This window comes from Simochromis diagramma, unplaced genomic scaffold (assembly GCF_900408965.1).
Source record: "Simochromis diagramma unplaced genomic scaffold, fSimDia1.1 OVJJ01000474.1, whole genome shotgun sequence".
Lineage (NCBI taxonomy): Eukaryota > Metazoa > Chordata > Actinopteri > Cichliformes > Cichlidae > Simochromis > Simochromis diagramma.
Genome location: NW_024387298.1, coordinates 164,287 through 190,212, shown reverse-complemented (window position 1 = coordinate 190,212; position 25,926 = coordinate 164,287). Strand labels below are relative to the sequence as shown.

The window sequence follows — 25,926 nt, the reverse complement described above, 5'->3', positions numbered from 1 at the left end:
TTGGTATTATGTCAGAGTGAGTTTCAAACTGTCAAATTTACATCATTTCAGTGTGAAGCTGCATCAGCTGACTGCTCTTCTTCTTCTGTAGCTTAAAATCACGTTTGACTCGTTCCTGTTTGAGGATGTATGAAGGTAAATATCTGCATGGTTTCATTAGAAGCCTGGAAGTATTGTCCCCAGCATCAAATCTTATTTTGAAGGAATCACTGGGAAGTTGCTGACCTCTGCTAAACTTGTGTCGGTAGAACTGTGAGGTTTTCAGACTCTTTATGATCTGAGCAGGATTTAAAATTCAGACGAGGTCGCAGCCTGAGCGCACCACGCTGTGAGACTGCACTGCTGCTCTCTTCATGCACAAAGTGCAAATATTGCTGCAAAATCCTCAAACAAAAGCACGCCAGGAAGTCACGGAGCACCATGGTAATACAAAACTCGTGGTGAGAGGGTGGAGGTCAGTCGGAGGTTGGAGGTCATCGGGTCATGAAGCTGGTGATTAAATTTGGACCATAGAGCCCTGAGTGTGCCTTCAGGTGTCGTCTCACACCACATGTCTTCGAGCTGAACAGAAAAACTAAAGGCAGCTTCAAAACTGAGTCACTCCCCAAAGGCACTCACATCGCTAAGGTCTGCAGTTAGGGGCGTGGGCAGGTGGCTGCAGGTGTGCAGTCCGGCTCAGGTTGGACGTGACCTACCAACAAGGCTTGCAAACATCATCCAAACACATTCTTGCAGCAATAAAACAGCACGAGGGACTAAAAATGTCTCCCAGTCCCAGGAGTCCTTCCTCCATCTTTACTTACAGTCTATGCTTTGAATCAGCACACAGTGTAACTTTGTCCAAACCTGCAGTCACACATGAATGAAAACTCTGTCACGCACCTATTTTACATCCTCTCTGAGCAACACGAGCGCCGGCAGCCACACGCTTGTGTGGAGTCAGCTGGAGCGGGTCCTTCAGCACCCGCTAGCCAGCAGAGCGTCCTGCAGCGGGGGACGCAGACCCCTCTGAAACACATGAGCCCCTGAAAACATCTAAAAATCAGATGTTTTCCATCTCCAGCCCTCCGCCCAGCAGGGACCTGTAAAGCCCACAGAATTACATCAGAGGGAAACAGAGGAGGAAGAGAGGAGAGAGGGAGGAAAAATTCTTCAAGTATGAGAAAATTTTACTGCACTCCTCCTCCCCTCCCCTCCTCTCTCTCTCCGTCCATCACCCTCCTCGTCCTCCTCCTGCCGGTCAGTCAGTGAGAGAGCCGGACTGAGACGAGACTTCAGCACCGCTGAGGGAAACTCCTCACCTCTCTGAGCAGGTAGGATGCTGCTGCAGGAACAAACTGCTGGGTTCATAAACATTTAATATGAATGTAACGCAGAGCAGATTTCATTTGAAAATTCATCATTTAAACAGCAGAACTGTGCAGCCATGATTGCTGCTTTTCTTTATTCGAGGACGAGGGTGAAACGAGCAGCTGCTGTTTTACATTCAGTGCCGACGATGTTTCAAAAGGTTTTAGCTTCATGTTTCATTCATTTTAAATTGCTTAGATATTTATCTCTTTATTTTTTATGAGCTTTGCAAGAACACGAGTTTCATACTTTGGTCATTTTTATGACTTTTACAAATAAACTGAAAAGATTTCTTTTTATTTGTTGGTTGAAAAAAGATTTAATTGTTGGACTTTTGAACTTTTGTCTGTTTTCTGTCAGTTTAACGACCAAATTAATTTGATCTTATCAGCTGTAGCTTCACAGGGGAGGATTTGTGGGTTTTGGTGATAATAATTGGCAGCAAATGGAATAGATTCATGTTTTTCAGACATTCATTCATGTAAAAAATAAATCATAATTTCTTTTACATGATCCAACGATGTGAAACGTGCCGGCTGCTGCAGAGCTGTGACGGAAATCATAAAGCAAATATCCAAATCAGGATTTTACAGAGAACCAGGCAGTAATGATGCAGAAATACAGACAAAGTAAAATGTTTTCAGTTTTATGTATAAAGCCAAAGACCAGAGAGACTCGTGCATGTAATAACACATCCTGCAGCAGAATCGATGCAGGCTTATGTTTGGACGTCGTCTCTGTGACACTGAAGTCTCCGTCCTCTGTGATGGACTGAATCAAATAACTGCTTTGATAAAAAAAAAAAAAATCTGCTATTTCACTCATCAGCAAGTCAATCAGCAACCTGCAGGACTAAAAACTTACAGCAGTTCATGACTGCCAATAACTGCAGTTCCTCTAATGTCCACTAGAGGCCACATGTTAGAACATCTGACTTCACAGCAGAATCAAACATTTACAGGTTTACAAGCTGCTAAACAGCTACTTTCCCCCCTTCATGGTAACTGTGTACTGCTGCTAGCTTCATCTCTGAACTGCTTCTTTTTAATGCACTTATCTGACCAATAGCATGGCTGCTGTGAGTGTACACACACAGTCCTTCCTAACATTTCATCACTTTGTTACTTTGCAAACATTAGCAGGAATCTCTGCACCCACTTTATGGAAGCAGCTTGCTAACTGGGCTAGCTAGTATTAGCATTTACCTTAGCGCGCCGCCCTGTTGTCCATATATGCTAACCGGGTTGCAAAAACACTGAGCCCTCAAAACACAGAATCCAGAAACCAGTGGCTGATGTCACAGTAACAACTTCCATTTTTTATATACAGTCTGTGTTGTTGCACCCACAGCTGCCAGATTTCCTCACTGGACTCTTGCTGCTGTGATCCTCTGTGGTCTCGGGGAAGCTTTTGGCCAAAGCATGTAGATATGCTTCCTGATGTTCCTGATCTTTCATCATCCTGTTAGCACAAATGTTAAAGTTTCACAAAGTCAAACCCGTTTCCTGTTTCTGAGACCTGAGATCGCTCATGTATGTCTGAAGGTTGTGACTGTGTTACTCGATATTAACTAGGTAATAGTAGTTTCTGGAGTTGCACCCCTGCTTGCTGGTTTGAAGCCAGAAGAACATTTAAAGGGTTTATAAGATCTCCACAGACATTTCATAAAATGCCTCCTGGTCATTACAGTGCTATCAAATGATTAACCTGAGTGTGGGCGTGGAGCAACAGGTTTGTCACATAGTCTGGAAGCAGTGAGGGAACAGCCTCCAGCAGCACTGAGAGTAAAGGTGAAGAGCACATGAGAAGCCTTCATGGTGTATTTTGAGAATTTGTATTGCCCTCCTGAGGTTCTCCCGTAGCAGCTGGAACAGCTGTCACAGGCAGCTATTTACAAGGTAATCGTTCTCACTTAGACCCACTGAGCAGAAACTGGCCGAGGTCCAGACGGAGATCTAAATCAAACCGCACATGCAGAAGCCTCTGTGTGTCGGTCGAGTTAGCAGCAGAGAAACATGTGGACAGACGGAGAGGAAAGGTAGAAGGGTTCAGATCCAGAGCTGAGCTGAAGCAGAGACATGATGGACGAGCGGCACTCAGAGAGTCCTGAGGACACCTGCATCAAAAGTTAAATTACTCTTATAGGAGGCTTTAAAACAGCCAAAGACAAATAACAGATAGAAGTCAGGCTGGTGCAAGCTGAAGCTGAAGAGGCATCAGGATCCACTCATCACAGCTTCACTGCAGACATGCTTGTTTCACTCCAGTGGACTTGGTCATAAAAATACTGAGAGGACACACGGGTGGTTACTGAGGCCGACAGACCATTCACAGAGCTACTTGTTGCTCATAAATATGCTAACAATGTAAAGTAAAAGTCATGTAACCAGGAGGAGTTTGCAGTGTTTCCTCCTGCACGTGAACAGGATTTAAGGTGTAAGTATCTAAAGAAGTCTTACAAACATTCACAGAGCTTCAATTTTGCCTCTTTTTTAAGTAAAGAAACTCTAAACTGGGATCTGTTTCCTCAGATGCTCCACACATAATCGGCTGTTTGGGGCCAAATTGCACTTGAAGTAATATTCGGCGTTGCCAGGCCCGGGCCTGATCCGCATGTCAGAAAATCGGCTGCAGGATAACAAGCTACTCTTTCAGACCAAGTTACTTTTTCCATCGGGTTTTTATTGGCCGCCATGCTCCGCTGACGGGCCCATAAACAGCTAATGGCCCCCTATTCCGGCTAATTGTGGCCAAAGTGGAGTCTGCTGCGCTAACATGAAATTTAAGGTGAGCTTAAATGTGTAATTCTGTGTCTCTTCCAGTGGGAAAACCCATGGAGAGCAAAGGCGAGAGGAAAAAATCCATCACCTCTGTGACTGAAGCGAAGTGAGAGCAGGTCCAGATCTGCAGACTCTTTCCAACTGAGTCCTGGAAGCAACCGGCTCCGCTGTTACCGGCAAACGTCCGTCAGCATCGATTTCCCGAGCGGTCCGGCATCTTTCTCCTCAAACACCCAGGGAAGTCTTCTCCTGGTGCCACCCTGGCGATGCTTCCTTTCATCCCCTGCCTCCTCCTCTTCCTCCTCCTGGCCGGCCCAGCCCTCCTGACCCCGTCGACCTCCAAAGAGCTACAGTTAAGGGGTCAACGGACACCAAGGGACACCAAGCAGGACTCCTTCAAGGTGATTAAGGGGTTAGCTGAGATAAATGGGCCGACTCACGGCAGGTCAAGTGGTCATCTGGGTTAAACGAGGGTCAGTGTGGTTAAAAGGTTCAGGGATTTCTTCTTTATCTGCTTTTATTTGATGGCCCCTGTAACGCCTGACTCCTCAATCACAGGAGTTTTAAGTTTTCATATCTGTCTGCAGATGATTCCTTATTGCAGGAAGAAGCCAGTGAAGGCCAGTAATGAACATACAGGCATCTCATTGTTAGGACGTTTGAATCCAGAAATCTGCTCAGGAGATGATGCAAAAGCCAACTGCACAGTCAGAGTTCAGTTCCAAGCCGTCTGCAGTCCAAACAAAGAATAAATTGCAGAGACCTATCATCAACAAACTCTCGATGTGTTTTAACTGATGACTGACGTCTTTGCTGCCCTGCGCTCCAGCACATTTTAATGTTGGAAAAAGCAGAAAGTTAAAGCCATAAGCCTCCTGTGCCTTCTGTAATATATCTACCCCGGCATCGCCGGACTAATGTGCAAATGTGAATTTGTCTGGAACCTTTTTGTTGAGCTCCAGTTTCCAGCGGGCACAGAGCAAACTCAACTAGATAGACGAACAGCCAATCAGAGGAGCTGCGATGAAGGATAATGCTAATGGACTCTTTCAGAAATGACACTATGTGCTCCAGAGCAGCAGCGATTATTTCACCCCGAGCTCAGTAACATGAAAAAAGGTGGCGCAGATGTGCTGCAAGAAATCCACAGTCCAAAAACCTGACAAAGTCCAAACACAGTCAGGAAGACGACTCAGAGGTTTAGACTCAAACACACTGATGGGAAGATGGACAATAAGACACAGGAGGACTCAACCAGGACAACAGGAACGTAGAAACATGAGAAGCCATATGTGGAACCAACCAGCAGAACACAGCATTGAGAACATGAAAACTTAACATGAAACAAAGTGCAATGATTGGTGTTTTCTGCTGTTGCAGGTGGTCATCTCAGAGGGCTGTGCCACTCAGGGTGATGCATCTGATGGGAGTACAGGAGGTAAAGAGTCTGACCTGAAACAAGAACATCCAGAAACTGTAGTTTTTCTCCCGGTCACAGCAGTGGGGGGTGTTGTAGCTCAGCTCCTACTGCAGAATATAATCACAACCAAATGTCCTCGTTTGCAGGTAAAGAAATTGACCTGGCACCTGGTTCTCCTCTGGTTCTGACCCATAAGATCAAACTGGTTCCCTCAGATTCGGCGTCTGGGTCTGGATCTTGTGGATGCGACGCCGACTTTGCTCCGCTGCGGGAGCGGCTGGAGAGGCTGGAGAGGGAGGTGTCAGCCCTCCGGGAGACGTGTGGAGGGGCTGAAGGAAACTGCTGCAGCTCAAACGAAAGCAAAGGTAAAACTGGATATTTCTATTAGATCGACCACGTTTCTTACCTTCAATATTTATCTGTAGAGCAGAAGGACGCGACTATCAGTGTTAAAGAGGGCACACTTTTATGTCAACAGCACTCTTACAGAGCGCTAACAAGCCTCCGTTACAGAGTTCCCTCAGAAGGTGGAGGAGACCAAAGAAGGAGATAAAAACCTGGTTCAGTGGGTGGAGCCAAACTCTCTGTAACGGCTGCATGTTTAACAAGCTGACAGATCAACTTAAAAGGTGGTGAAAGATCAACATGTGACTCATCTGTTGTAAAGTTAGACTTATTTTATATTCACCAAATCACAATAACAGTCACTGGCAGGCACTTTATTTAGGCCAAAGATGTACAGTAATACAGGAAATACCCAACAATCATATGATCCCCTGTTAGCATGCACTTGGCAACAGTGGGAAGGAAAAACTCACTTTTAACAGGAAAACTCCATCAGAACCAGGCTGAGGGAGGGACGATCATTTGTTCTCCAGATCATCCATCAGTGTGTGAATGTTGGACACAAAGCATAGAAACACGGCTTTAACCCTTTAAGACCTACCATAGAACCAAGTCCGCCAGAGCTTATATTATATTTTTACATGCTGTGGAGCCATTTTTGGGAGCATTTCAAGTTGCTATACATCAATACAACCATTATAGCCCAGATTTTAATAATATTTCTGCATTAAGTGCATAGTAATTACATAAATTGCAAAAAAAATTGAAAATCGTTTTTGCTTTAAATTACAAGTAAGTACAACTCCTCCGGTTTCATATGCAAAAAAAATTATTGCGCTAGCTTACGAGGTTGCAGAGCTACCAGGATTTAAAAATAGTTATGCAAAACAGAGCGTGCCGCTCCGACCGGCTTTAAAGGGTTAATGGGTGAATGTTGTATAAAGAGCTTGGCGTGAGTAGAAGAAGTCACCTGATCGAGCCCTACGATAAGCTTTCACAGCTTTATGAACTCTCACTCAGCACTTTTCCCTTCTTAGATCCCTGAAGCCAGTGAGGAGCCGATCTGATGCTTCATGGACGTTTATAATTTTAGCATCTTCATTTTAAATATTCTTAAAGTTCATCACATGCCGAAGCTTTAAAGACCAGCTGCATTTCTGTCATTGTCATATAGAAAAGCCACATTTTCATGTCACGTCTAAACATTAAACGAAACGTGAAAAGTTTTTCATTCACATGCAAAAAAATAAAAATTCAAACTGAATTTGAGACAGTGATCAAAATCATTCGTCATGCATGAACGAATTCTTTATACCAGGCTGGAAAAAATGATGTTTTTTCATACCAGAGGACTCAAAAGACTTAAAACAGCTGGAGGAGCAGGACCTGCATACAAACCTTTAACAGACACAAAGTCGAGGTCGTGTTTGTTCCACCTCAGTGCCAAAAATCCAAAAGTAATAAATGAAATAAAAATCAAATGTTTTCAAACTTTATCAGAAAGACGTGCAGCAGATCGTGAGTCATGTTTTCAAGGCCTCGAAGCTTCGAGAAGAAATAAGTTCGGGAGCTTTAGGAAAGCCGAGGTTTTCCATCACATGGCTCCAAAGTCACCCACAGTTGATTTCATCAGTGTGGAGCTGATGATGTCCTGCAGCAGCTCCACAGTATGAACCCCAACCAGCCAAAGATCCACTCTAAAAGCACCTGAAGCATGTTGGTGAGGTTAGCAAACAGAAACTCCAGACCAAATGGAGCAATCAGCTCACGCATGGATGAAAAAGTAAATATAAACCGAACTCTGGCACAACCAGCAATAATCCTATTTATGAAAATAAACACTGGGGATGTTTGGGAGGATTCTGTGGCTGCTGATCAAAGAGACGCAAACAGAAAAACATCGCAACGAGAGGAGGAAACACGAGACAACAGCGATTAATACGAGTCTGCATCAGCAGGCGCTAACCTCCCCGCCGCGCAGCACGGCGGCGCTCGGCATACAGAGCAGCAGTCGGTCTTACAGCGGCTGATCTTTAACTCGTAATTACAGTGAAAATGACCCAAGATGTTGTTGGTCTGCAGCACAGTGTGTGTTCATAGCAACATATGTTTAACAAACACTGGACTCTATTAGATTTGTTAAAGAAACGTTCCCTGTGTGCGCTCCAGGGTTTTTTTACTGCCGAATTCTTGTTTTGTGAGGGCATCGCTTTGCAGCAAAGTCTGTGACAGCAGCGTCCAAACATCGACAACACCAAACGTGTACCCGATGCCAAAAATGACACGCCGGGCCACGAGGAGACAGAGGTGCCGCTCTCTGTTTCCCAGGACGTCACTTTTCAATCTTTGCTCCACGATGACACTCGGATTCATAAACCTTCCTTTTCACTCGCACTTAAAACACAACCAGAGTGTCAACAGCAGCGCAGGATCCATCGACTGCATTACTGTGTGAATCTGCCTCGCACCGTGACCTCGAGCGATAACAGACCAATGAGTGGCCACAGACATGTCTCTGCTGACGATTAGCTCTCTGAGCATGTGCTTTCTATTCTGTAGGTTTTTGTCTTTGTTTGTTTTTTAAGTTGATTTCTTGAAAAGGTTTCTCATAATTTCACATAGAAGTATACAAACATTTATCTGCGTGCACGATGAAGGTTTTCTGCAGTTTGGTAACGAAACACAGGAAGTGTCGTCTGTGAAGGTTCTCAGTCATCCAGCTCATCGTGGTCTAAGAAGCTCGGAAAGAAAAGCATCTGGACTATTCTCTACTTAATCACATTAGCCAGGTGTGGCTCGGTTGTAGGTCACGATCAGCCACGCTTTCAGGTCAGCTCATTGTGAAACCCAGCCCCACCCTATCATGTGATGTCCTGAGGTCAGGTGGCCCAGGATGTGAGTGGGCGTTTAAATTCTCTTCATGTGTGGAAAGCTGACCTGACAGCTGAGCAGTCTCTGACAGGGTTACAGGGACCCACAGTGGGAGGCGTTATCTACACCTGGAGGAAACGTTAACACTGTGAATGAATGAAATATGAAACATCTAATACAGAGCAAAGTGAAATGAAAATGAAAGTTATTTGACTTTATTTAACATTACTGGGCAGCTACCTGCTGTTTCCTACACCCTCCTTCATGCTCTCTCAGACGTGCATCAGACCTGTTGAATATTTCACCACCACCTGCTATTATGTGTTCTAATAGCTTTATGTTAATCTAATAAAAAAGTAAAGTAGACTAAAGCTGTATTCTACTAATAGAATATGTGTTTTTCTTTGAGTGTGTGATTGGATTAATTTCAGAGATGATCACATTACAAACTGGCAGAGATTAACCTGTGAGCTGTGTGTGTGTACTTGTATTACCTGAAACATGGGGACCCATAGATTGTGAGGATATGGGGGTCTGATTTGTGTTAGGGGGAATAAAGTAAGACTGTAATTTACTCCAAAATCATTACCCAAAACTGGATAAAAAGTTAATGTCCTGTTTTTAGTTTAGCTTCAGAAAAGTGAATGTTTTGTCTTCTGAAGTGATGGAAACGGGAGAGGACTGTTTGTGCGTCTCTGTCTTCAGCTCTGTGCCCAGTGTGATCTCAGCCCCCACCTCCGCCCAGTCCACCCTCTGCACAGCAACAACACACACACACACACACACACACACACACACACACACACACACACACACACACACACACACACACAGGGGATAATCAGTCACAACAAGGCTGTGTTACACTCTATTTAGAGAGGATTAGACGTCCACCCCCCTTCACTCTACCCCCAAAACTGAGGCAGTGCAACAAAGGGTAACTATCTGGTTCTAACTCATTCAAGACGCTTCATTCATCCTCCAACAACCACATTTATGACTGAAGTGATGCTGATGGCCGCCTTATGTTTTGGATACCTAAGAATGCATTTGACCTAGTCAATACTATGATGCAGGATATCTGCATACCATTAATTAATTCTTCGATCTTAAATATGATCAACCTATCTCTAATGATCGGCTATGTACCACAGGCCTTCAAGCTGGCTGTAGTTAAACCTTTACTCAAAAAGCATCTCTAGACCCAGCAGTCTTAGCTAATTATAGGCCAATCTCCAACCTTCCTTTATATCAAACATCCTTGAAAGAGTAGTTGTCAAACAGCTAACAGATCATCTGCAGAGGAATGGCTTATTTGAAGAGTTTCAGTCAGGTTTCAGAGCTCATCACAGCACAGAAACAGCTTTAGTGAAGGTTACAAATGATCTTCTTATGGCCTCTGACAGTGGACTCATCTCTGTGCTTGTCCTGCTAGACCTCAGTGCAGCGTTCGATACTGTCGACCATAATATCCTATTAGAGCGATTAGAACATGCTGTAGGTATTACAGGTACTGCACTGCAGTGGTTTGTATCATATCTATCTAATAGACTCCAGTTTGTGCATGTAAATGGAGAGTCCTCTTCACACACTGAGGTTAATTATGGAGTTCCACAGGGTTCAGTGCTAGGACCAATTCTGTTTACATTATACATGCTTCCCTTAGGCAGCATCATTAGAAGACATAGCATACATTTACACTGCTATGCTGATGACACCCAGCTCTATCTGTCCATGAAGCCAGATAACACACACTCAGGATCTGAACTGATGTCACAGATATTGTAGCTTGGTTCAAAATGGTTTAAACTGAATTTAGCTTGTTGCCGTGGTGATCAGGAACCTGTTCTTGACCTCTTCCTGTCCATCAGGTGCAGGATGCTCCATCAAACCAGAGACCAAGGAGTGCCCCAGTGAGTGCAGTGATCAGGGTCGCTGCGAGGATGGCAAGTGTGTCTGCTTTCTTGGATTCACCGGGCCGGACTGCAGCCAGTCCAACTGTCCCGGGGACTGCAGCAACAACGGGAAGTGCGTGAATGTTCAATGCGTGTGCGATCCTGGTTTCACCGGTCCTGACTGCTCCCTGAAAGCCTGCCCTGATAACTGCAACAATCACGGCAGGTGCGAGAAAGGCAAATGTGTGTGCAACAGTGGTTTCACAGGTCCCAGCTGCTCCGATGAATCCTGTCCCGGAAACTGCAAAAAAAGAGGGGTCTGTGTTAACGGACAGTGCGTGTGCAATCCTGGTTTCACCGGTCATGACTGCTCCCTGAGATCCTGCCCCGATAACTGCAACAATCAAGGCAGGTGTGCGAACGGCAAGTGTGTGTGCAACAGTGGCTTCACAGGTCCCAGCTGCCTCAACAAATCCTGCCCCAGCAACTGCAACAAGAGGGGGCGCTGCATTAACGGGCAGTGTGTGTGTAATCCTGGATTCGCTGGGCCAGACTGTTTAAAGAGGACATGCCCAGACAACTGCAATGACCGTGGGAGGTGTGTTAACGGTAAATGTGTCTGCAACAGTGGCTTCACCGGTGCAGATTGCTCTGAGGCAGTCTGTCCTGAAAACTGCAACAACAGGGGGCGCTGTGTGAATGGACAGTGTGTTTGTGATGATGGATTCACTGGCGAGGATTGCTCTGAAAGAACCTGCCCAAATGACTGCAACGACCGTGGCAGGTGTGTTAATGGTAAATGCATATGTGACAGCGGATTCACAAGTGACGACTGCTCTGAAAACACCTGCCCCAACAACTGCAACAACAGGGGGCGCTGTGTTAATGGACAGTGTGTCTGTGATGATGGATTCACAGGTGACGACTGCTCTGAAAACACCTGCCCCAACAGCTGCAACAACAGGGGGCGCTGTGTTAACGGACAATGTGTCTGTGAGGATGGATTCACTGGCGAGGATTGCTCTGAAAGAACCTGTCTAAACAGCTGCAACAACAGGGGGCGCTGTGTGAATGGACAGTGTGTTTGTGATGATGGATTCACTGGTGCAGACTGCAGTGCTAAAGGCTGCCCCAACAACTGCAACAACAGGGGGCGCTGCTTCAGAGGGAGCTGCGCGTGTCGTCGGGGGTTCACAGGACCAGACTGCAGCCAGTGTCAGGAGGGGATGACTGGGCCCAACTGTGATGTCGGTGAGTCAAATCTTCCATTTATCTTCTCCATATCTATCTATCTATCGAGATATCGAGATATGTGTGCATGAACAGCACAAAGGAGCAAAGTTGCTCCCAGTGTAAATGCTATAACTCACTGTTTTAAGAAAGACAGCTTGTTTATTTCCCCACCAAGCCTCTTTAAATTTGACTTGGTAGGCTTGGCTTTAACCATAAATATTCAAGAGTTGGTTACATTTATGGTGGGGGCATGGACGGAACCAGAAGCTGAACAGTAAGGTGGAAAATGAAGCCAAAGCACCAAAACTGCACTTCCTGTAATGTCCGGTTGAGTCAATCCTGACCGATTACTTTGCCCAACAATACAGCAGGAAAAATGTCAACAGTCTGGTAGACAAACATCTTGATGCATGCTCAATCAAACAGGTAAGTAAACCCCCAAGTTTTGAAAATGTTCATCTGGATGTAGAGCTTTCAGTGGGAGAAACGTTTCGTCACTCATCCAGGTGACTTCTTCAGTCACCTGGATGAGTGATGAAACGTTTCTCCCACATCTACGTCCAGATGAACAGAATCAAACCTTGGGGATCTGGTAAACAAACATAGTTTTTGTTCCTGTAGATAATAATCTCTTAACCTCAACTACACCCAGGGTGAATTTCTTAAAAGTTGAAGTGTGCATAGTGGTGTGGGTTAAAGTTAGGGACATGGTTACATTGGTGTATGTCTTTCCTTTATTTTGTGTAAAATGCATGTTTGTGTCTCATTCTTATCTGAAGAGCATTTGTTCACCATGACAGGATCACATTTAATTGCAGTGGGAATATCTGTTTACAACAAATGTGCACAAACCACACATTTCTTCTAAAACTGTCATTCTGGGGTTGTTTAATTTGATACAGTTTTGCAGCATCAGCCGAGCTGCGTACTTCTTTCAGCCATGTTTTCTTGTTGTTGTTGTTGTTGTTGCCATTGTTGTTACCAGGGTGTGGTAGGCTATTAGCATGCCTGTTTGGAGGCTGTTCACGCTGCAGTGATCCGAGTGACGGAGCAGTTTCATTACCAGAGCGGTAGAGTCCAGACCACATAAAAACTCCCTCAGACAGCTGCTCAGGACAGCCGCATGTGTGTGAGAGTGTTTTCCCAAATGCAACTGACCACTTACTGGAGTGGAGGGAGGGATGTCCCACAGCCTGACAGCCCACTGAGTAAACTCAGAGTGGGCAGCAGAAAGTGTGAAGTATGTTTCCATCCACCTGCTGCAGAGACCCCAGTAATGACATAATCAGGAGAAACTGTTGGCATATTTAAGTGATGCAAAAACGTTTGATTGGAAACAGATTTTTTGTGAACACTGATTTTCTTTCCTAGACATAGCTACAGATGCAAATACATAACACCGAGCCAACATCCAAATATTATGATTTCCTTTAGCAAACGTTGCCTTTTCACATTATTTTAGACAGTTGTCATTTATTTCTTTAAAACATGCAAGTTTTTGCTGTTATTATATTATTTGGGGGGGAAACTGCTCTAGTCACTCCTATACTGAAAAAACCTTCTTTAGATCCTAACAACTTTAACAAGCTCCGTCCGATTTCCAATCTACCCTTCATCTCTAAGCTACTCGAAAAAGTGGTTGCAGCTCAACTTCATTTACACCTGGTTAATAATAACATCTACGAGAGATTTCAATCTGGTTTTCGCTCATGTCACAGTACCGAAACTGCTCTACTTAAAGTCACTAACGATCTTCTAATCGGAGCCTGACTCTGGTCTTCTCACCATTTCTCGTCCTTTTAGATCTGAGCTCAGCCTTTGACACCATTTCTCACTCTGTCCTTCTAAGCAGACTTTCCTCTCTCGGCATCTCTGACACACCCCTCGCCTGGTTTCAATCATATCTCCTCGACCGCTCCCAGTTTATTCAACTAAGATCATTCTGCTCTCGTCTATTCCCCGTCACCTCTGGTGTACCTCAAGGCTCAGTTTTAGGCCCTCTTCTCTTTATAATATACATCCTCCCTCTAGGTACCATCTTCCGCAAATTTGATCTTCAGTTTCACTGTTTTGCTGATGACACCCAGTTATATCTCTCTTGCAGACCTGATTCCTCCCTCCCACCTTCTTCCCTTACAGAATGTCTGTCCGAGTTAAAATCCTGGTTTACCTCTAATTTTCTAAAGCTCAATAAAACGGAGATCCTCCTTACTGGCACCAAATCCAACCTTTTGAAGGCAAACCATTTCTCACTCACCATCGATAACTCCACAGTTCTCCCTTCTCCTCAGGTTAAGAGCCTTGGTGTCATCCTAGACAGTTCGCTTTCCTATAAATCTCACATCAATAATCTCACCCATTCTGCCTACTTCCATCTACGTAACATTAACAGATTGCTTCCTTCTCTTTCCACCCAGTCTACGTCCATTCTTGTCCATAGTCTTGTCCATAGTCTTGTTACCTCCCGTATTGACTACTGCAATTCTCTTCTGCATGGTCTCCCCCAAAAATCCCTCCATAAGCTTCAACTGGTTCAGAACTCTGCTGCTCGCATTATCACCAGAACCCCTCCTACCAGCACATCACCTGTTCTTCAGGAACTTCACTGGCTCCCTGTGAAATTCCGGATAATTTTAAAACTTCTTCTGCTCACCTTCAAGGCCATTCATAACCTCGCTCCTCCTTACCTTTCTGACCTGTTAACCACCACTTGTTCTGCCCGTTCACTTCGTTCTTCTTCTTCTATCCAGCTTGCTGTACCTTCCTTCCGCCTCACCACCATGGGAAGCAGAGCTTTCAGCTGCTCTGCTCCCAGGCTGTGGAACTCTCTGCCCCAGAAATAAGAAACATTGGTTCTCTCCCCCAGTTTAAATCCCAGCTCAAAATTCATCTGTTCAAATCTGCATATTCACTGTGAATCCACTGTTTGTTCATTTTATCTTGTGCTTTTGTTTTATTGTTCTTATTCTGCCATTGTTTTACTAAGTGTTTTATCCTATTGTAAAGTGTCCTTGGGTGACTTGAAAGGCGCTCATAAATAAAATTTATTATTATTATTATTATTATTATTATTAACTGGATATTTCCCTCCAGTTTATGACCATGCGCTGGTCAGAGATGATGGTTGGTTTCCCAGTGCATCATGGGAATCCCCGGCAGCCTACGTCTATTGCAGCATAACTAAGGGAGGATTCAGGGTCACCTGGTCCAGCCCTAACTATATGCTTTAGCAAAAAGGAAAGTTTGAAGCCTAATCTTGAAAGTAGAGATAGTGTCTGTCTCCTGAATCCAAACTGGAAGCTGGTTCCACAGAAGAGGGGCCTGAAAACTGAAGGCTCTGCCTCCCATTCTACTTTTAAATACTCTAGGAACAACAAGTAGGCCTGCAAAGCGAGAGCGAAGTGCTCTAATAGGGTGATATGGTACTACAAGGTCATTAAGATAAGATGGGGCCTGATTATTTAAGACCTTGTATGTGAGGAGCAGGATTTTGAATTCTGGATTTAACAGGAAGCCAAAACAGGAGAAATCTGCTCTCTCTTTCTAGTCCCTGTCAGGACTCTTGCTGCAGCATTTTGGATTAGCTGAAGGCTTTTCAGTGAGTTTGTAGGACTTCCTGATGTAATGTAAACAGAATCGGTCCTAGCACTGAACCCTGTGGAACTCCATAATTAACCTCAGTGTGTGAAGAGGACTCTCCATTTACATGCACAAACTGGAGTCTGTTAGATAGATATGATACAAACCACTGCAGCACACTGTAAAAAAAAAAAATTGTAATATAAAAGTATTTACTGTGTATTTTACAGTTTTGTATTGATCTTCTAGAATATCATTAAATTTAAATAAATAGACTGATTTTACATTTCTAATGTAAATTAACGTAAAATCACTGTAAATGTAATAAAACATAATTTTCTTGTTTGTTAAATGTATCCGTCTGTACATATGCATATGTAGATTGTTAAAATAATTCACAAAGGTATCATGATTTCACAAATATTTGTCCGTTATTTGAAAGATTGAACTGTTAAATTCAAATGTGATGCTACAGAAAAATATATAAAATGATTCTTATAAACTTTTGTTACATCAAATAATAATAATTATTATTATTGTTATTTAGGGCGATCGTGGCTCAAGAGTTTGCAGTTCGCCTTGTAATCAGAAGGTTGCCGGTTCGAGCCCCGGCTTGGACAGTTTCGGTCGTTGTGTCCTTGGGCAAGATGCTTCACCTACTGGTGATGGGCAGAGGGGAATTATAAAGCGCTTTGAGGGTCTCAAAAAACGCTATATGAATGCAATCCATTATTATTTAAACCAACTGTATTATGATTCATATTGCCGCATTCATTGACCTTTTTATAGGTAATTTCATTATTTAATCACATTAAAATGTTCCTAATTTAATGTTTAAAAGCACTTGAAAAAGGCAGAATCCCATGTAAAATTAGGGCAACAAACTTTATTGTCATTGCTGAAAATAACCGTATTTTCATGAGGAAATTCTTTTCTGTTATTTTATGGTATTATTTTGGTGCCCCAGCTGCCAGAATATTACTGGGGGGGGTTTTGTGCACAGTACCTGTAACACCTACATTGTGCTCTAATCGCTGCACTGACATATTACCAGCTGTAAAAACAAAGTGCAGGTTCTTGACAGCGACTTGCTGCTTCCTCCAAATATCATATGTTCATTATTCTCCACTGTTGTTAAGCAGTCATAGCAGTGGGACATGCTAAGTACTGAAAAGACAGTCACAGCTTCATCATGTTGATGCCATTACTGGCCCAGTGTGAGACAAAGTGCTCTCAGAGAAAACAACTGAAATGGCTGCCTGAACATAGAATAGAATAGAATAGAATAGAATAGAATAGAACAGAATAGAATAGAATAGAATAGAATAATCCTTTAATTGTCCCACAAGGGGAAATTTGGTTGTAACAGCAGCCAGAAAGACACATGTACAAAGAAACAGGACAGAAACATTTTTCTTACATATTTACATCGAGGACAGTGGTTACTATAAACAGAGAACTGTACAGTTATTAAATTAAATAAAAGTAACTACAGATAAGAGGCAAACCTAAAAAGACACGTCTAGGTTTCTTTAAAGTGTTTGATTGAAAACACTCAGACGTGCACATTTTGTTCTGATAAATGTTTATTTTAGTTTTTGTCTTTAAATGTATGTTTGTGTTGATGTGCCTTCCACATGATGGCCGTTGGCTATAACTTTAATCAGTTGTTGACACACAAACCCAACAAACATCAAAACGTTGTGGCAGCTGAAATCGATAAAGCTTAAAGGAACCATCACGCAAAACAGAACAGTGAGAGTTGACGTAAAGCAGCGAATAAACCACAAAGGCCACAGTCTGATAGACGCAGACACAAAGCAGATGGGATCAAACGAAGAAATATTTATCAGTCTGATGACGTTTATGTGCAAAAGAAACTGTTTGATGGAATAATGTTGCAGAATGGGGAAGCTTTTATTGTGAAGGCGCTCAGCCAAATAATGCTTCTTTACATGTGTAACACGCACGCTGAACTTGAGTAGCTGCCTTCCACGAGCAGCGGATCTTCCAGTTTGACTGTTGGAGGCTGATGGAGGCTGATGGAGCCGGCCTCCGTGAGCCGTAGGTGTTGGTCTGTTTACTGCGCCTGTGTTTGTGCCGTGCTGCTGCGGTGTGAGCGATGTAAACCATCCCAGAGGAAGTTTGAAATAAAGTCACGATGTTCCCTCTGGGAGGAAATAAAGTTAATCCAGACGCAGCAGTGGCAGGAGAGGCGGGGTCATTGCCGAGTCCGTCGGGCTGTTCTCATGAGCTGACTAAAGAACACTGATGGGAGAAGAGCAGCAGAAGGTGGATACGATAAGCTTCTTTGTATTTTTACTTTCTTTTCATTAAAGAACAAAGAAGAACAAACAACTGAAGCAAATGAAAATTCAGCTGCTGTATTTTAAACAGAGCCAACACAGCTGTGGTGCAGAGGTTACATACATGTGATGATTACTTCTATACAGTGCTGTAACAGTACAGTAAAAATAGTGTGCACCTTTAAAGGTAAGCTGATGTTTTCCAGTGTTCCAGTGGACACACAGCACTGCTGTGGGTTGCATTAAGCACACAGGAATATTAATGTAAGTTACATTAGAGTGCATAAGCAAATAAAGAGCTTTTCTGATGTATTATCGCCTCAGTAAACTTACAGTGAATGTGTTGGCAAGCAGCTTCTTTCACTTCCACATCACTGAGTCCTGTTTGTGGTCACCAGAAGATTCCTCGATCGGTCTCAGCCAGCTCTCGCTGCTTTTCAATTTTCCCCTCAAAGACTGAAATCTGCCTCTTCTTCCTCATCTGAGCTCATGCTGTGGCTCGGAAATCACGGACCTGGATATGAGCCTTAATGAGAAAACCACCCCTCATCACTGGAGCAGTATCATTTTCAACCTGCACATCAGATCGAATGGTTTGTCCTGTTGTTGTGGTGCCAGGGAGCTGATGGTTTAAGGTTTCATTAAGGCTGATGCCAAACTCTGATAAATGCATCACTTTGGTTTGGGTAAGATGGAGGAGAAAAAGCCTCCTGCTGCAGGACAAACACTTTGCTTGTTCCACTGCATCAATCACAGGAGAGAGAAAACGAGGAGGAAGAAGACCTGCAGGGCTATTCACCAGTGTCGACTGCACGGTGCATGGACAGGAACGTTTGTGATGAGGTGACTAAACTGTGGCGTCGATGATGTTCATCTGTGTGTGATCCATCTGCAAGTCACTGAATGCAGCCATTATTATTATTATTATTATTATTATTATTATTATTACGTTTGTTTTCACCTGATGAGTGGAAGAGCTTGAAACGTCACTCCTGGATTATACTGCCCCAAATATATTCCTTCTCTCACCCCAACCAATCACAGCAGATGGCCCCGCCCCTCCCTGAGCCTGGTTCTGCTGGAGGTTTCTTCCTGTTCAAAGGGAGTTTTTCCTTCCCACTGTCGCCAAAGTGCTGCTCATAGGGGGTCATATGATTGTTGGGTTTTCTCTGTGTGTATTATTGTGCGATCTACTGTACAATATAAAGCGCCTTGAGGCGACTGTTGTTGTGATTTGTTGCTGTATAAATAAAACTTGTTGCATATTTACTCAGTAAACGTGCACTTGTCTTAAACAGTTGATAGCATGATCTGTCGATTGGCAGTCTGCTGTGCTCCACTTTCAGTGGTGGTCATGTAAAGGTGGAGAGGGCTGAGCATGGTAGGCTGGCCCGCTCCAGCCACTGGGACAGGGTGGAGCTGCTGTAGGGCCTCCTTCCCAGATGCCATGGTGTTGGTGGATGAAGCCAGGTCATCTACCAGGAGAAGAGGTCGTGTTTGTTGTTGTGCTGCTAGCTGCTTCGCCTCTGTCCTATAACATGAGGTCAGCATAGCGCAGCGTCCGCTAAAGCAGGAATGTTGCTGAACAGGAGTTTTTGCCACACAAACACGTGGAGACAAACGCACACGGTGGTGTTAGCCTGAGTCTCATTGTGCAGCTAAGTCTGTGTTTCTCTCTTTCAGTCATGTCTGGTGTTTCCCGGCTGAGCACTCAGGACATCACAGACACGTCAGTCGCTTTGGTTTGGACTCCGCCTCCTGTCCAGTATGAGACCTACTACATCACCTTCAGCAGCCAGGTACGCGGCAGGTTAAGCTTTAAAGTCTTTGAGTTTCACTTCTCTACCTCCTCAGTGGTTCTTTGGCAGACGTGCACAGACTCCAGCATCAGATCACCTGAACTGAATTTATCAGTTTAACTGAAAGCAGCAAAAAAGGGGAAAAATCAGAAGTTTCATTCTTAAAGAAACGTGTGTTGTTCCCGGAGAGGGGCCCACTTTCTCCTGTGAGACGTTTGACGTGTTGTGTTGATCTGAAACTCTGCCATGTTAGACAGAAGCATCCACCATTAACTGCATATACAACACATACAGTAATATACGTGTTGTGCTATGACTCAGACCAAAGTGTTTCCAGTATGGAAAAGCAGAAAGGTCCCATTTAAAACCGAATAAGGAAATTTTTAATAAAATGAATAAAATGTGAAGCCAGCTGCTGTTTTTCTCTCACACTGTGGAACCACACGGAGACAGTCCAGTAAAAACCTGTTCGGCTCACGCACATATTTCCATAATTCACATAACAGATCCACAGTCCTCACTGTCCCCTTATCCAGGACCTTCACCGGGTCATGTAGAGAGGGTGGAGCAGTGTGGAGGACACACGTTTCTTTACAAGATCCTCAGTGAAGTTTCCAAAGAGGTCTGCAGGTAGAAATATCAAACTGCGGTGCGTCGTTGTGAGCAGCGTTCACAGCCTGAAGCACAAAACCGCTGAGCTCAAAATGAACTTCAAACATTTGACACACACCATAAAAATCCTGCTTTATGTGACCGCAGTCATAACAGCAATCACAGTCTGCAAACCTTAGAGGATATCCAAAGTGTAAGTGATGGGGGTGTGTTGGTCTTTTATTTTGAAGGACACGAACAGTCTGTCACTTCCATGACAAACGCCTGTAAGAATGATCTGTGAGGTTGGGCTGCAGTGCCAGAGGAGATCTCTGGGCTCCATAAACACTAAATTACTGCAGATTTTATGGCGTTAAACTTCAGTGACTCCGTCCGCTGAGCGCAGGTTTGAGACCAAAGCGCCGCTTTCATGTTTCCGTGACTGGAAGTGAAACTCAGCGTCTCCAGATGGCGGCGAAAGTCACAATTTTGAAATTTCAAAGTCAATTAAACAAAGAAATGTAACCTACAATAGTTTTTTCTTCGGGGGTCATTTTAGCTACCACTCAAAGGTTTAGGAGGTGGAGGTTCACACATCCGCTCGGTTGCTGGTTCACTTTCCAGGTGGAGACAGAGCTCTGCTTTGGGGTCATGTCAGTAGGTGGATGTGGAGGAAAGCTACCCACTGCAGTGACCCCTCGTGACAGGGGAGCTGAATGTGCCTGAGCTGATGGGGTGCTTTTTATGCTTTTTCCAGCTAATTTGCAAATATTTAATAAACATCAGTAACCGTGGTTACTAGAGTGGGTTTGATTTGGAAAGTGATGGGGACATAAATTTGTTGGAGTGTCAGGATCCTGCCAGGTTTGGACCGATCAGCGCTGTGTGGACTCTGGTGGTCCCACGTCCACCTGTAAAGTAACCACTAGTGATGGGATTTCTTTTTAGAGAACCGGCTCTTCAGGTTGTTTTGTTGCTTTAATTAATTTATTATTAACAACAATATAAAATTATGCACAAAAGGAATTACTAATGTAAAAAAAAAAGTGGTTTTATTTATATATGTTTATATATAAATATATGCGGTGGCCCCTAGAGACAAAACACGTACAAACTCCAAAACACATTTCTAGCGTTAACTGAACTTCCAAAGCAGAGCTACTAGATCACTTAAATTACACAATTGAAAGCATATGTGTTTGTGTATTCACACACAAGCACTCATATATATTCAAATAATTTAAAAAAATGTTCATTTACCCGTTATTACCACACACCAAATCTGGTCGTTGGTACTTGCTGGCTTGTGTAGCCTCTAGGTAACAAAAGCTCAGCACTGCCCCCTAGCATCCTGGAGCACTTCTGTTGTGTTTTGTACGTGTTTTGGAGTTTGTACGTGCTGTGTGTCTAGGGGCCACCATAAATATACTTTTATTTATTCACTCCACATAAAATGTAATAAATAAATCATATGATACAAAAACCAACTATTTACATTTCGGCTTTTAACTATTTAAATTTTCAGCTTTTTCCTTTTAAACAAATTTAAAGTGAAACAACACAAAACACTGCAAACCACAACACAATTAAATATAAATGAAAATATGAAAACAAAAAGAAGATGCATATTCTCTGTCATATGGACCTGCATGAATAAACTTTCTGAATCCTTTATCATCCACAACTCTCTCTCTCCCTCCCGCTCTGTTCCTGTGCTACTGAGAGTGTAACTACCGCCCCTCCCCCCTCTGCCTCCAAAGCACAAGGCTCGCGTGCGGAGTGACGCGGGAAAAAGTGCGAGAGAGGGTGAGAGAAAGAAAAAAAAAAAAAAAACACGGCTCGCGTCGCTCACGTCAAAGACCCGGCTCTAAGAGCCGTTTCGTTCGCGGCCGACACATCACTAGTAACCACTCACTGTCCCAGCATCCACCTTCATGCATAAACTCATCAGCCTGCTCTACAACACCCTCTGTATTCAGTGTTATTAATACACGACACCATGAAGCAAATACTCAGTTTTGTGAAGTTTTATTATTTAAAAAAATCATTAGCAGTGTTGCTAAGCAACTAATTTTACATGTTTGAACTTCATAAGATGCTAATATTTCTCAGAGGTGCCTTTGAACGGCTTTAATAAAAACTGCCTGATCCTGGTTCTGTTGGAGTTCTTCCTTCCCGCCGTCACCAAGTTCTTGCTCATAGGACTTTTGGAGGTTTTCTCTCTAAAACAGCAAAATCAGTCGTGAATGCGTCAGACTGAGTGAGTCTGAGCCGGGACACGGCACAGAGATGTGTGTTTTCAGATCAAAGCAACAACACATCTGCACTTTCTCTTTAAACCTCGGGCATTGCAGAGGTATGATGAGTCATCTAAAAATTAATTTGGTTTAAAAAATATCCTCATGGATCCTGATGGCTTTAATTATGACAGGACAGTTTGACAGTAGAAAAGAAAGATGGAGGAGACGTAACAGAAACCTGGACTCGCCCCAGAGTGGCTGCTCAGCCCACCACGACCCTCCAGGCAGGGCAGGGACTTTCACCAAGCTTCATTCTGTTGACAAAGAGTTTAAAAACCATTCACTAAATATAGAAACACCGAATCTGCCTCTCCTGTGAAAAAGAATAATAGTAATTATGTATCAGTTAATGTCGGGCTGATGTTTGCAGCAGAGCAGCTGCAGGAGGACGGCCGGCTGATGGATTTCCTTTTTCATTTCGTCTGCTTTCCCTCCGCTCATTTTGGCTTTTCGTTTAAAGCCAAACTCGTTCCATCGCAGCCGGATGCGCTTGGCAGTCGGAGCCCATGTGGAAGACACTAACACCTCATCTCCTGCTTTAATCATGTGCTGCATTTCCTGCTGATTCTCCTCAAACCACATATGAGCACTTTTATTTGCTTCCCTCACAGGAACCTTAAAGCGCTGACAGTGAGTGTCGTTAGCGACAGTGTTAGCAACACAAACACAATCATATCATCGTGGACGAAAATAAACTGCAACATAGCAACAACGTCCTCGGTCCGCTCCTCTGATGTAACCGCCTGTAGGGGGCGCAGTAGCGTAGCTTTGTCTGATGAAGCTGTTCATCATTTGCTCGCTTGTAACAGCCGAGCGTGCAAGTTTGTGCAAATGAGTTCAAGGTGTTTCAGTTTGAAGCGTTAGACTGTTTAAAGTGATGTTTGCAGGACAGAGCAACAGCAGGACGTGCAAATATGTAAAAGTGAGCTGCAGTTTAGAGACTGTTTGACCATGAATGTGTATTTGCAGCCAGAAATAAGGATGTGATTGTTTCTGAGAGGACGTCATGCACAGAGACCTGCTGACCTGAAAAGCACCGAGTGGGTGTGGCTTATTTGGCAGCACAGCTTAGCTTTTCATGATTGGATTAATGTCCTTTGGACAGACGAGACCAAAGTGGAGATGATGTCCACAATGCAGAGCAGCACCTCATACCAGCGCTCAGCACGGTGGAGGAAGGACAATCATTTGGGCCATTTGTTCACCTCTGTTCACCAAAGTCCTCTGGAGTCAAACGTGAGCTAAAGCTCGGACAGGGTCATCAACAGGACAACGATCCAAGCACGGCAGCAGATCTCTGACAGAAGAGCTGAATCGAGCTGCTGTCAGAGTGCAGACGTCAAGCTGACTGAGATGCTGTGCGTGAACGAGTGGAGTGGCCAAAGTTCCTCAGCGACGACGTCAGAGACCAAAGAAGTCACACAGGAAATCACCACTTCATTTCCTGCTGCTGACTGATGCAGTGTTGAGTTATGGTGCAGTTAGTTTTGCACAGGACTGCAGAGGATAATCATGTTTGTGAAACTTCATTCCAGCCTTTTAGGCCATGTCCATGTTGGACATGTGGTCTTTCTTTAACGTGTTTATTTCTATGCAAATTTCCTGGAAACCTTTGACGACCTGAGTCAGGACTACAGCACGCTTCTGTCATGTGCTTTTAACTGAATTATTACCTGAAAATAACAGGTAACAATTCAATCACAAATGTAAAATATAGTGACTTATTGTGGCTCATACATGATTTCATTATCTAATAAGTGTAAACGTTTCTCTGTTTCCATTTCACCCATCTGGCACCAAACACTGAAACGGGAGAACATCATGTAATTTTGATGAAATTACCAGTTTTTCTGGGATTATATGGAAACTGTTTGCAGGAAACCAGGAGTTCAAACTCTGTGTGCCAAACATGATAGAAAACAGCTTCCCTCCATCTATCTCAGTGTGTGGGTGGCGGGATGTCTGATGCCCTGCAGCCAGGCCTTCTACGTATGGTCATTAGCTACGTGATGCATGATGGGGTCTGATCATTCTCCTGGTGTAAAAACACTAAATTGTCCTTTTAATCACAGAAGTATTGAGATGCTTTGTAACCTGGGCTTCACATGTTCATCAGTCTGTTCACAAACATGTGCGATCAATCGGCTGCAGAGGGCCTTACAGAAGGGAAAATTACTAATTGCGTTGGTATTTGTGAGTTTAGGAGCGGCAGGAGAGAGAGGGGGGGGGGCCTCGGCAAAACCAAAACACGTTTAAACTCGTTCTACATCACTTAAAATCAAAACTGTCACTGAGATGAAAGGAGTCGCTGCTTTACATTAAACACACACACGTGCTGGCCTCCTCTCAGACATGTTTTCCCACACACACAGTTACAGTGATCGCCTCATACTGTAATTTTCTTCCCGCTCTGACATCATCGAGGGATTAAGACTTAGTAATGACTTTGTTTGGAACGACTAACAGCACCAGAGAGACAAAAGGAAGGATGGATGGATGGAGGTTAATAGGCGGAGGAAATGATGGAGACTTGGCCGAAGAGGGAACAAAACTGGAGCTGAACTTCAGATCGACATGTGTTCGTCTTTACGAACCCACCGAGGGGAGACGTTATCCTGAAGGAGTCCAAACACAGACGGAAAACAAAGAGAGACAAACAGACGAGGAAAAGGGGAAGGAAGAGAAAACAGGAGTGGGAATAGAAGGACAGAGGATGAGAGATCGGTGCTGATATGTGCAGTTACATGTGCTGTTTCTGGCACATTTCACTCGTCGTGTCTCCAAAGTTTGCATCATTTTATGGTGTTGGTAAAATGTTAGGCTCAGAGTCAGAGCTGTCCTCAGTAAGACGGCACCAGGCAGCTTAAAGTTCTCTCTGCTTTTTTTTCTTGTGAAAAAATGTCAAATATTTACAGGAGGTTTCATTTATTCATCGTTCAGAAGAAATGAAACTGATTAAAAAATGGCCAGAATCCTAAAAATCACCTGTTTTCAATCAGTAAATGAAGGATGCGGTGCTTCTTTGCCTGCTACGCTTCATTTGAGCTAATTCGAGTCACCGGACCTCCTAACTCTGTCCTGTTAAAGAAGCATTTTAAAGAAGTCCCCTGTAAAATAATAGAGCTTACTGTGCGGCTCATGGTGCTAGCATAACGTTCATAAAGCCTGCTAGCTCCCTCTGTGCTGATGCAGCCTGCTAACAAGCTTGGTCATATTAGCACTTTGACTCAGTTTAAGGCTTTCTTCTGCTTCCTGAGTATGAAGAAATAAATGTTGTGCACAGCAGGAGAGTACCACTTTCACTAGTTTGATGGGGGGTTAGGTTAATGTGCTTATGTGCTGCCTAACAGGGATCATCGAGCTAGCTAGCATTAGCTGCTAACTTAGCACTTCAGCCTCTCATCCAAACATAGCTCCAAAACAACAACGCGACAGCAGCGAGGTGGTGGCTGATTTA

At 43.8% G+C, this 25,926-nt stretch overlaps 1 protein-coding gene across 4 annotated transcripts in view; it reads left to right on the top strand.

Annotated features, from left to right (window-relative positions):
• The window catches only part of LOC120716533 (tenascin), a 48,963-nt gene that overhangs the window by 1,448 nt on the left and 21,589 nt on the right, over positions 1-25,926 (top strand). The window contains exons 1-7 of one of the 4 annotated variants that reach the window (XM_040004047.1): positions 47-1,313; positions 4,173-4,531; positions 5,511-5,568; positions 5,697-5,915; positions 10,638-11,486; positions 11,580-11,912; positions 19,463-19,578. In XM_040004047.1, the coding sequence (XP_039859981.1) occupies positions 4,397-4,531; positions 5,511-5,568; positions 5,697-5,915; positions 10,638-11,486; positions 11,580-11,912; positions 19,463-19,578 (1,710 nt within the window). In that variant the 5' untranslated portion in view covers positions 47-1,313; positions 4,173-4,396. Of the gene's footprint in view, positions 1-44; positions 1,314-4,172; positions 4,532-5,510; positions 5,569-5,696; positions 5,916-10,637; positions 11,913-19,462; positions 19,579-25,926 lie in introns of those variants that run through there. The other 3 variants (XM_040004045.1, XM_040004048.1, XM_040004046.1) reach the window with 3 other exon arrangements.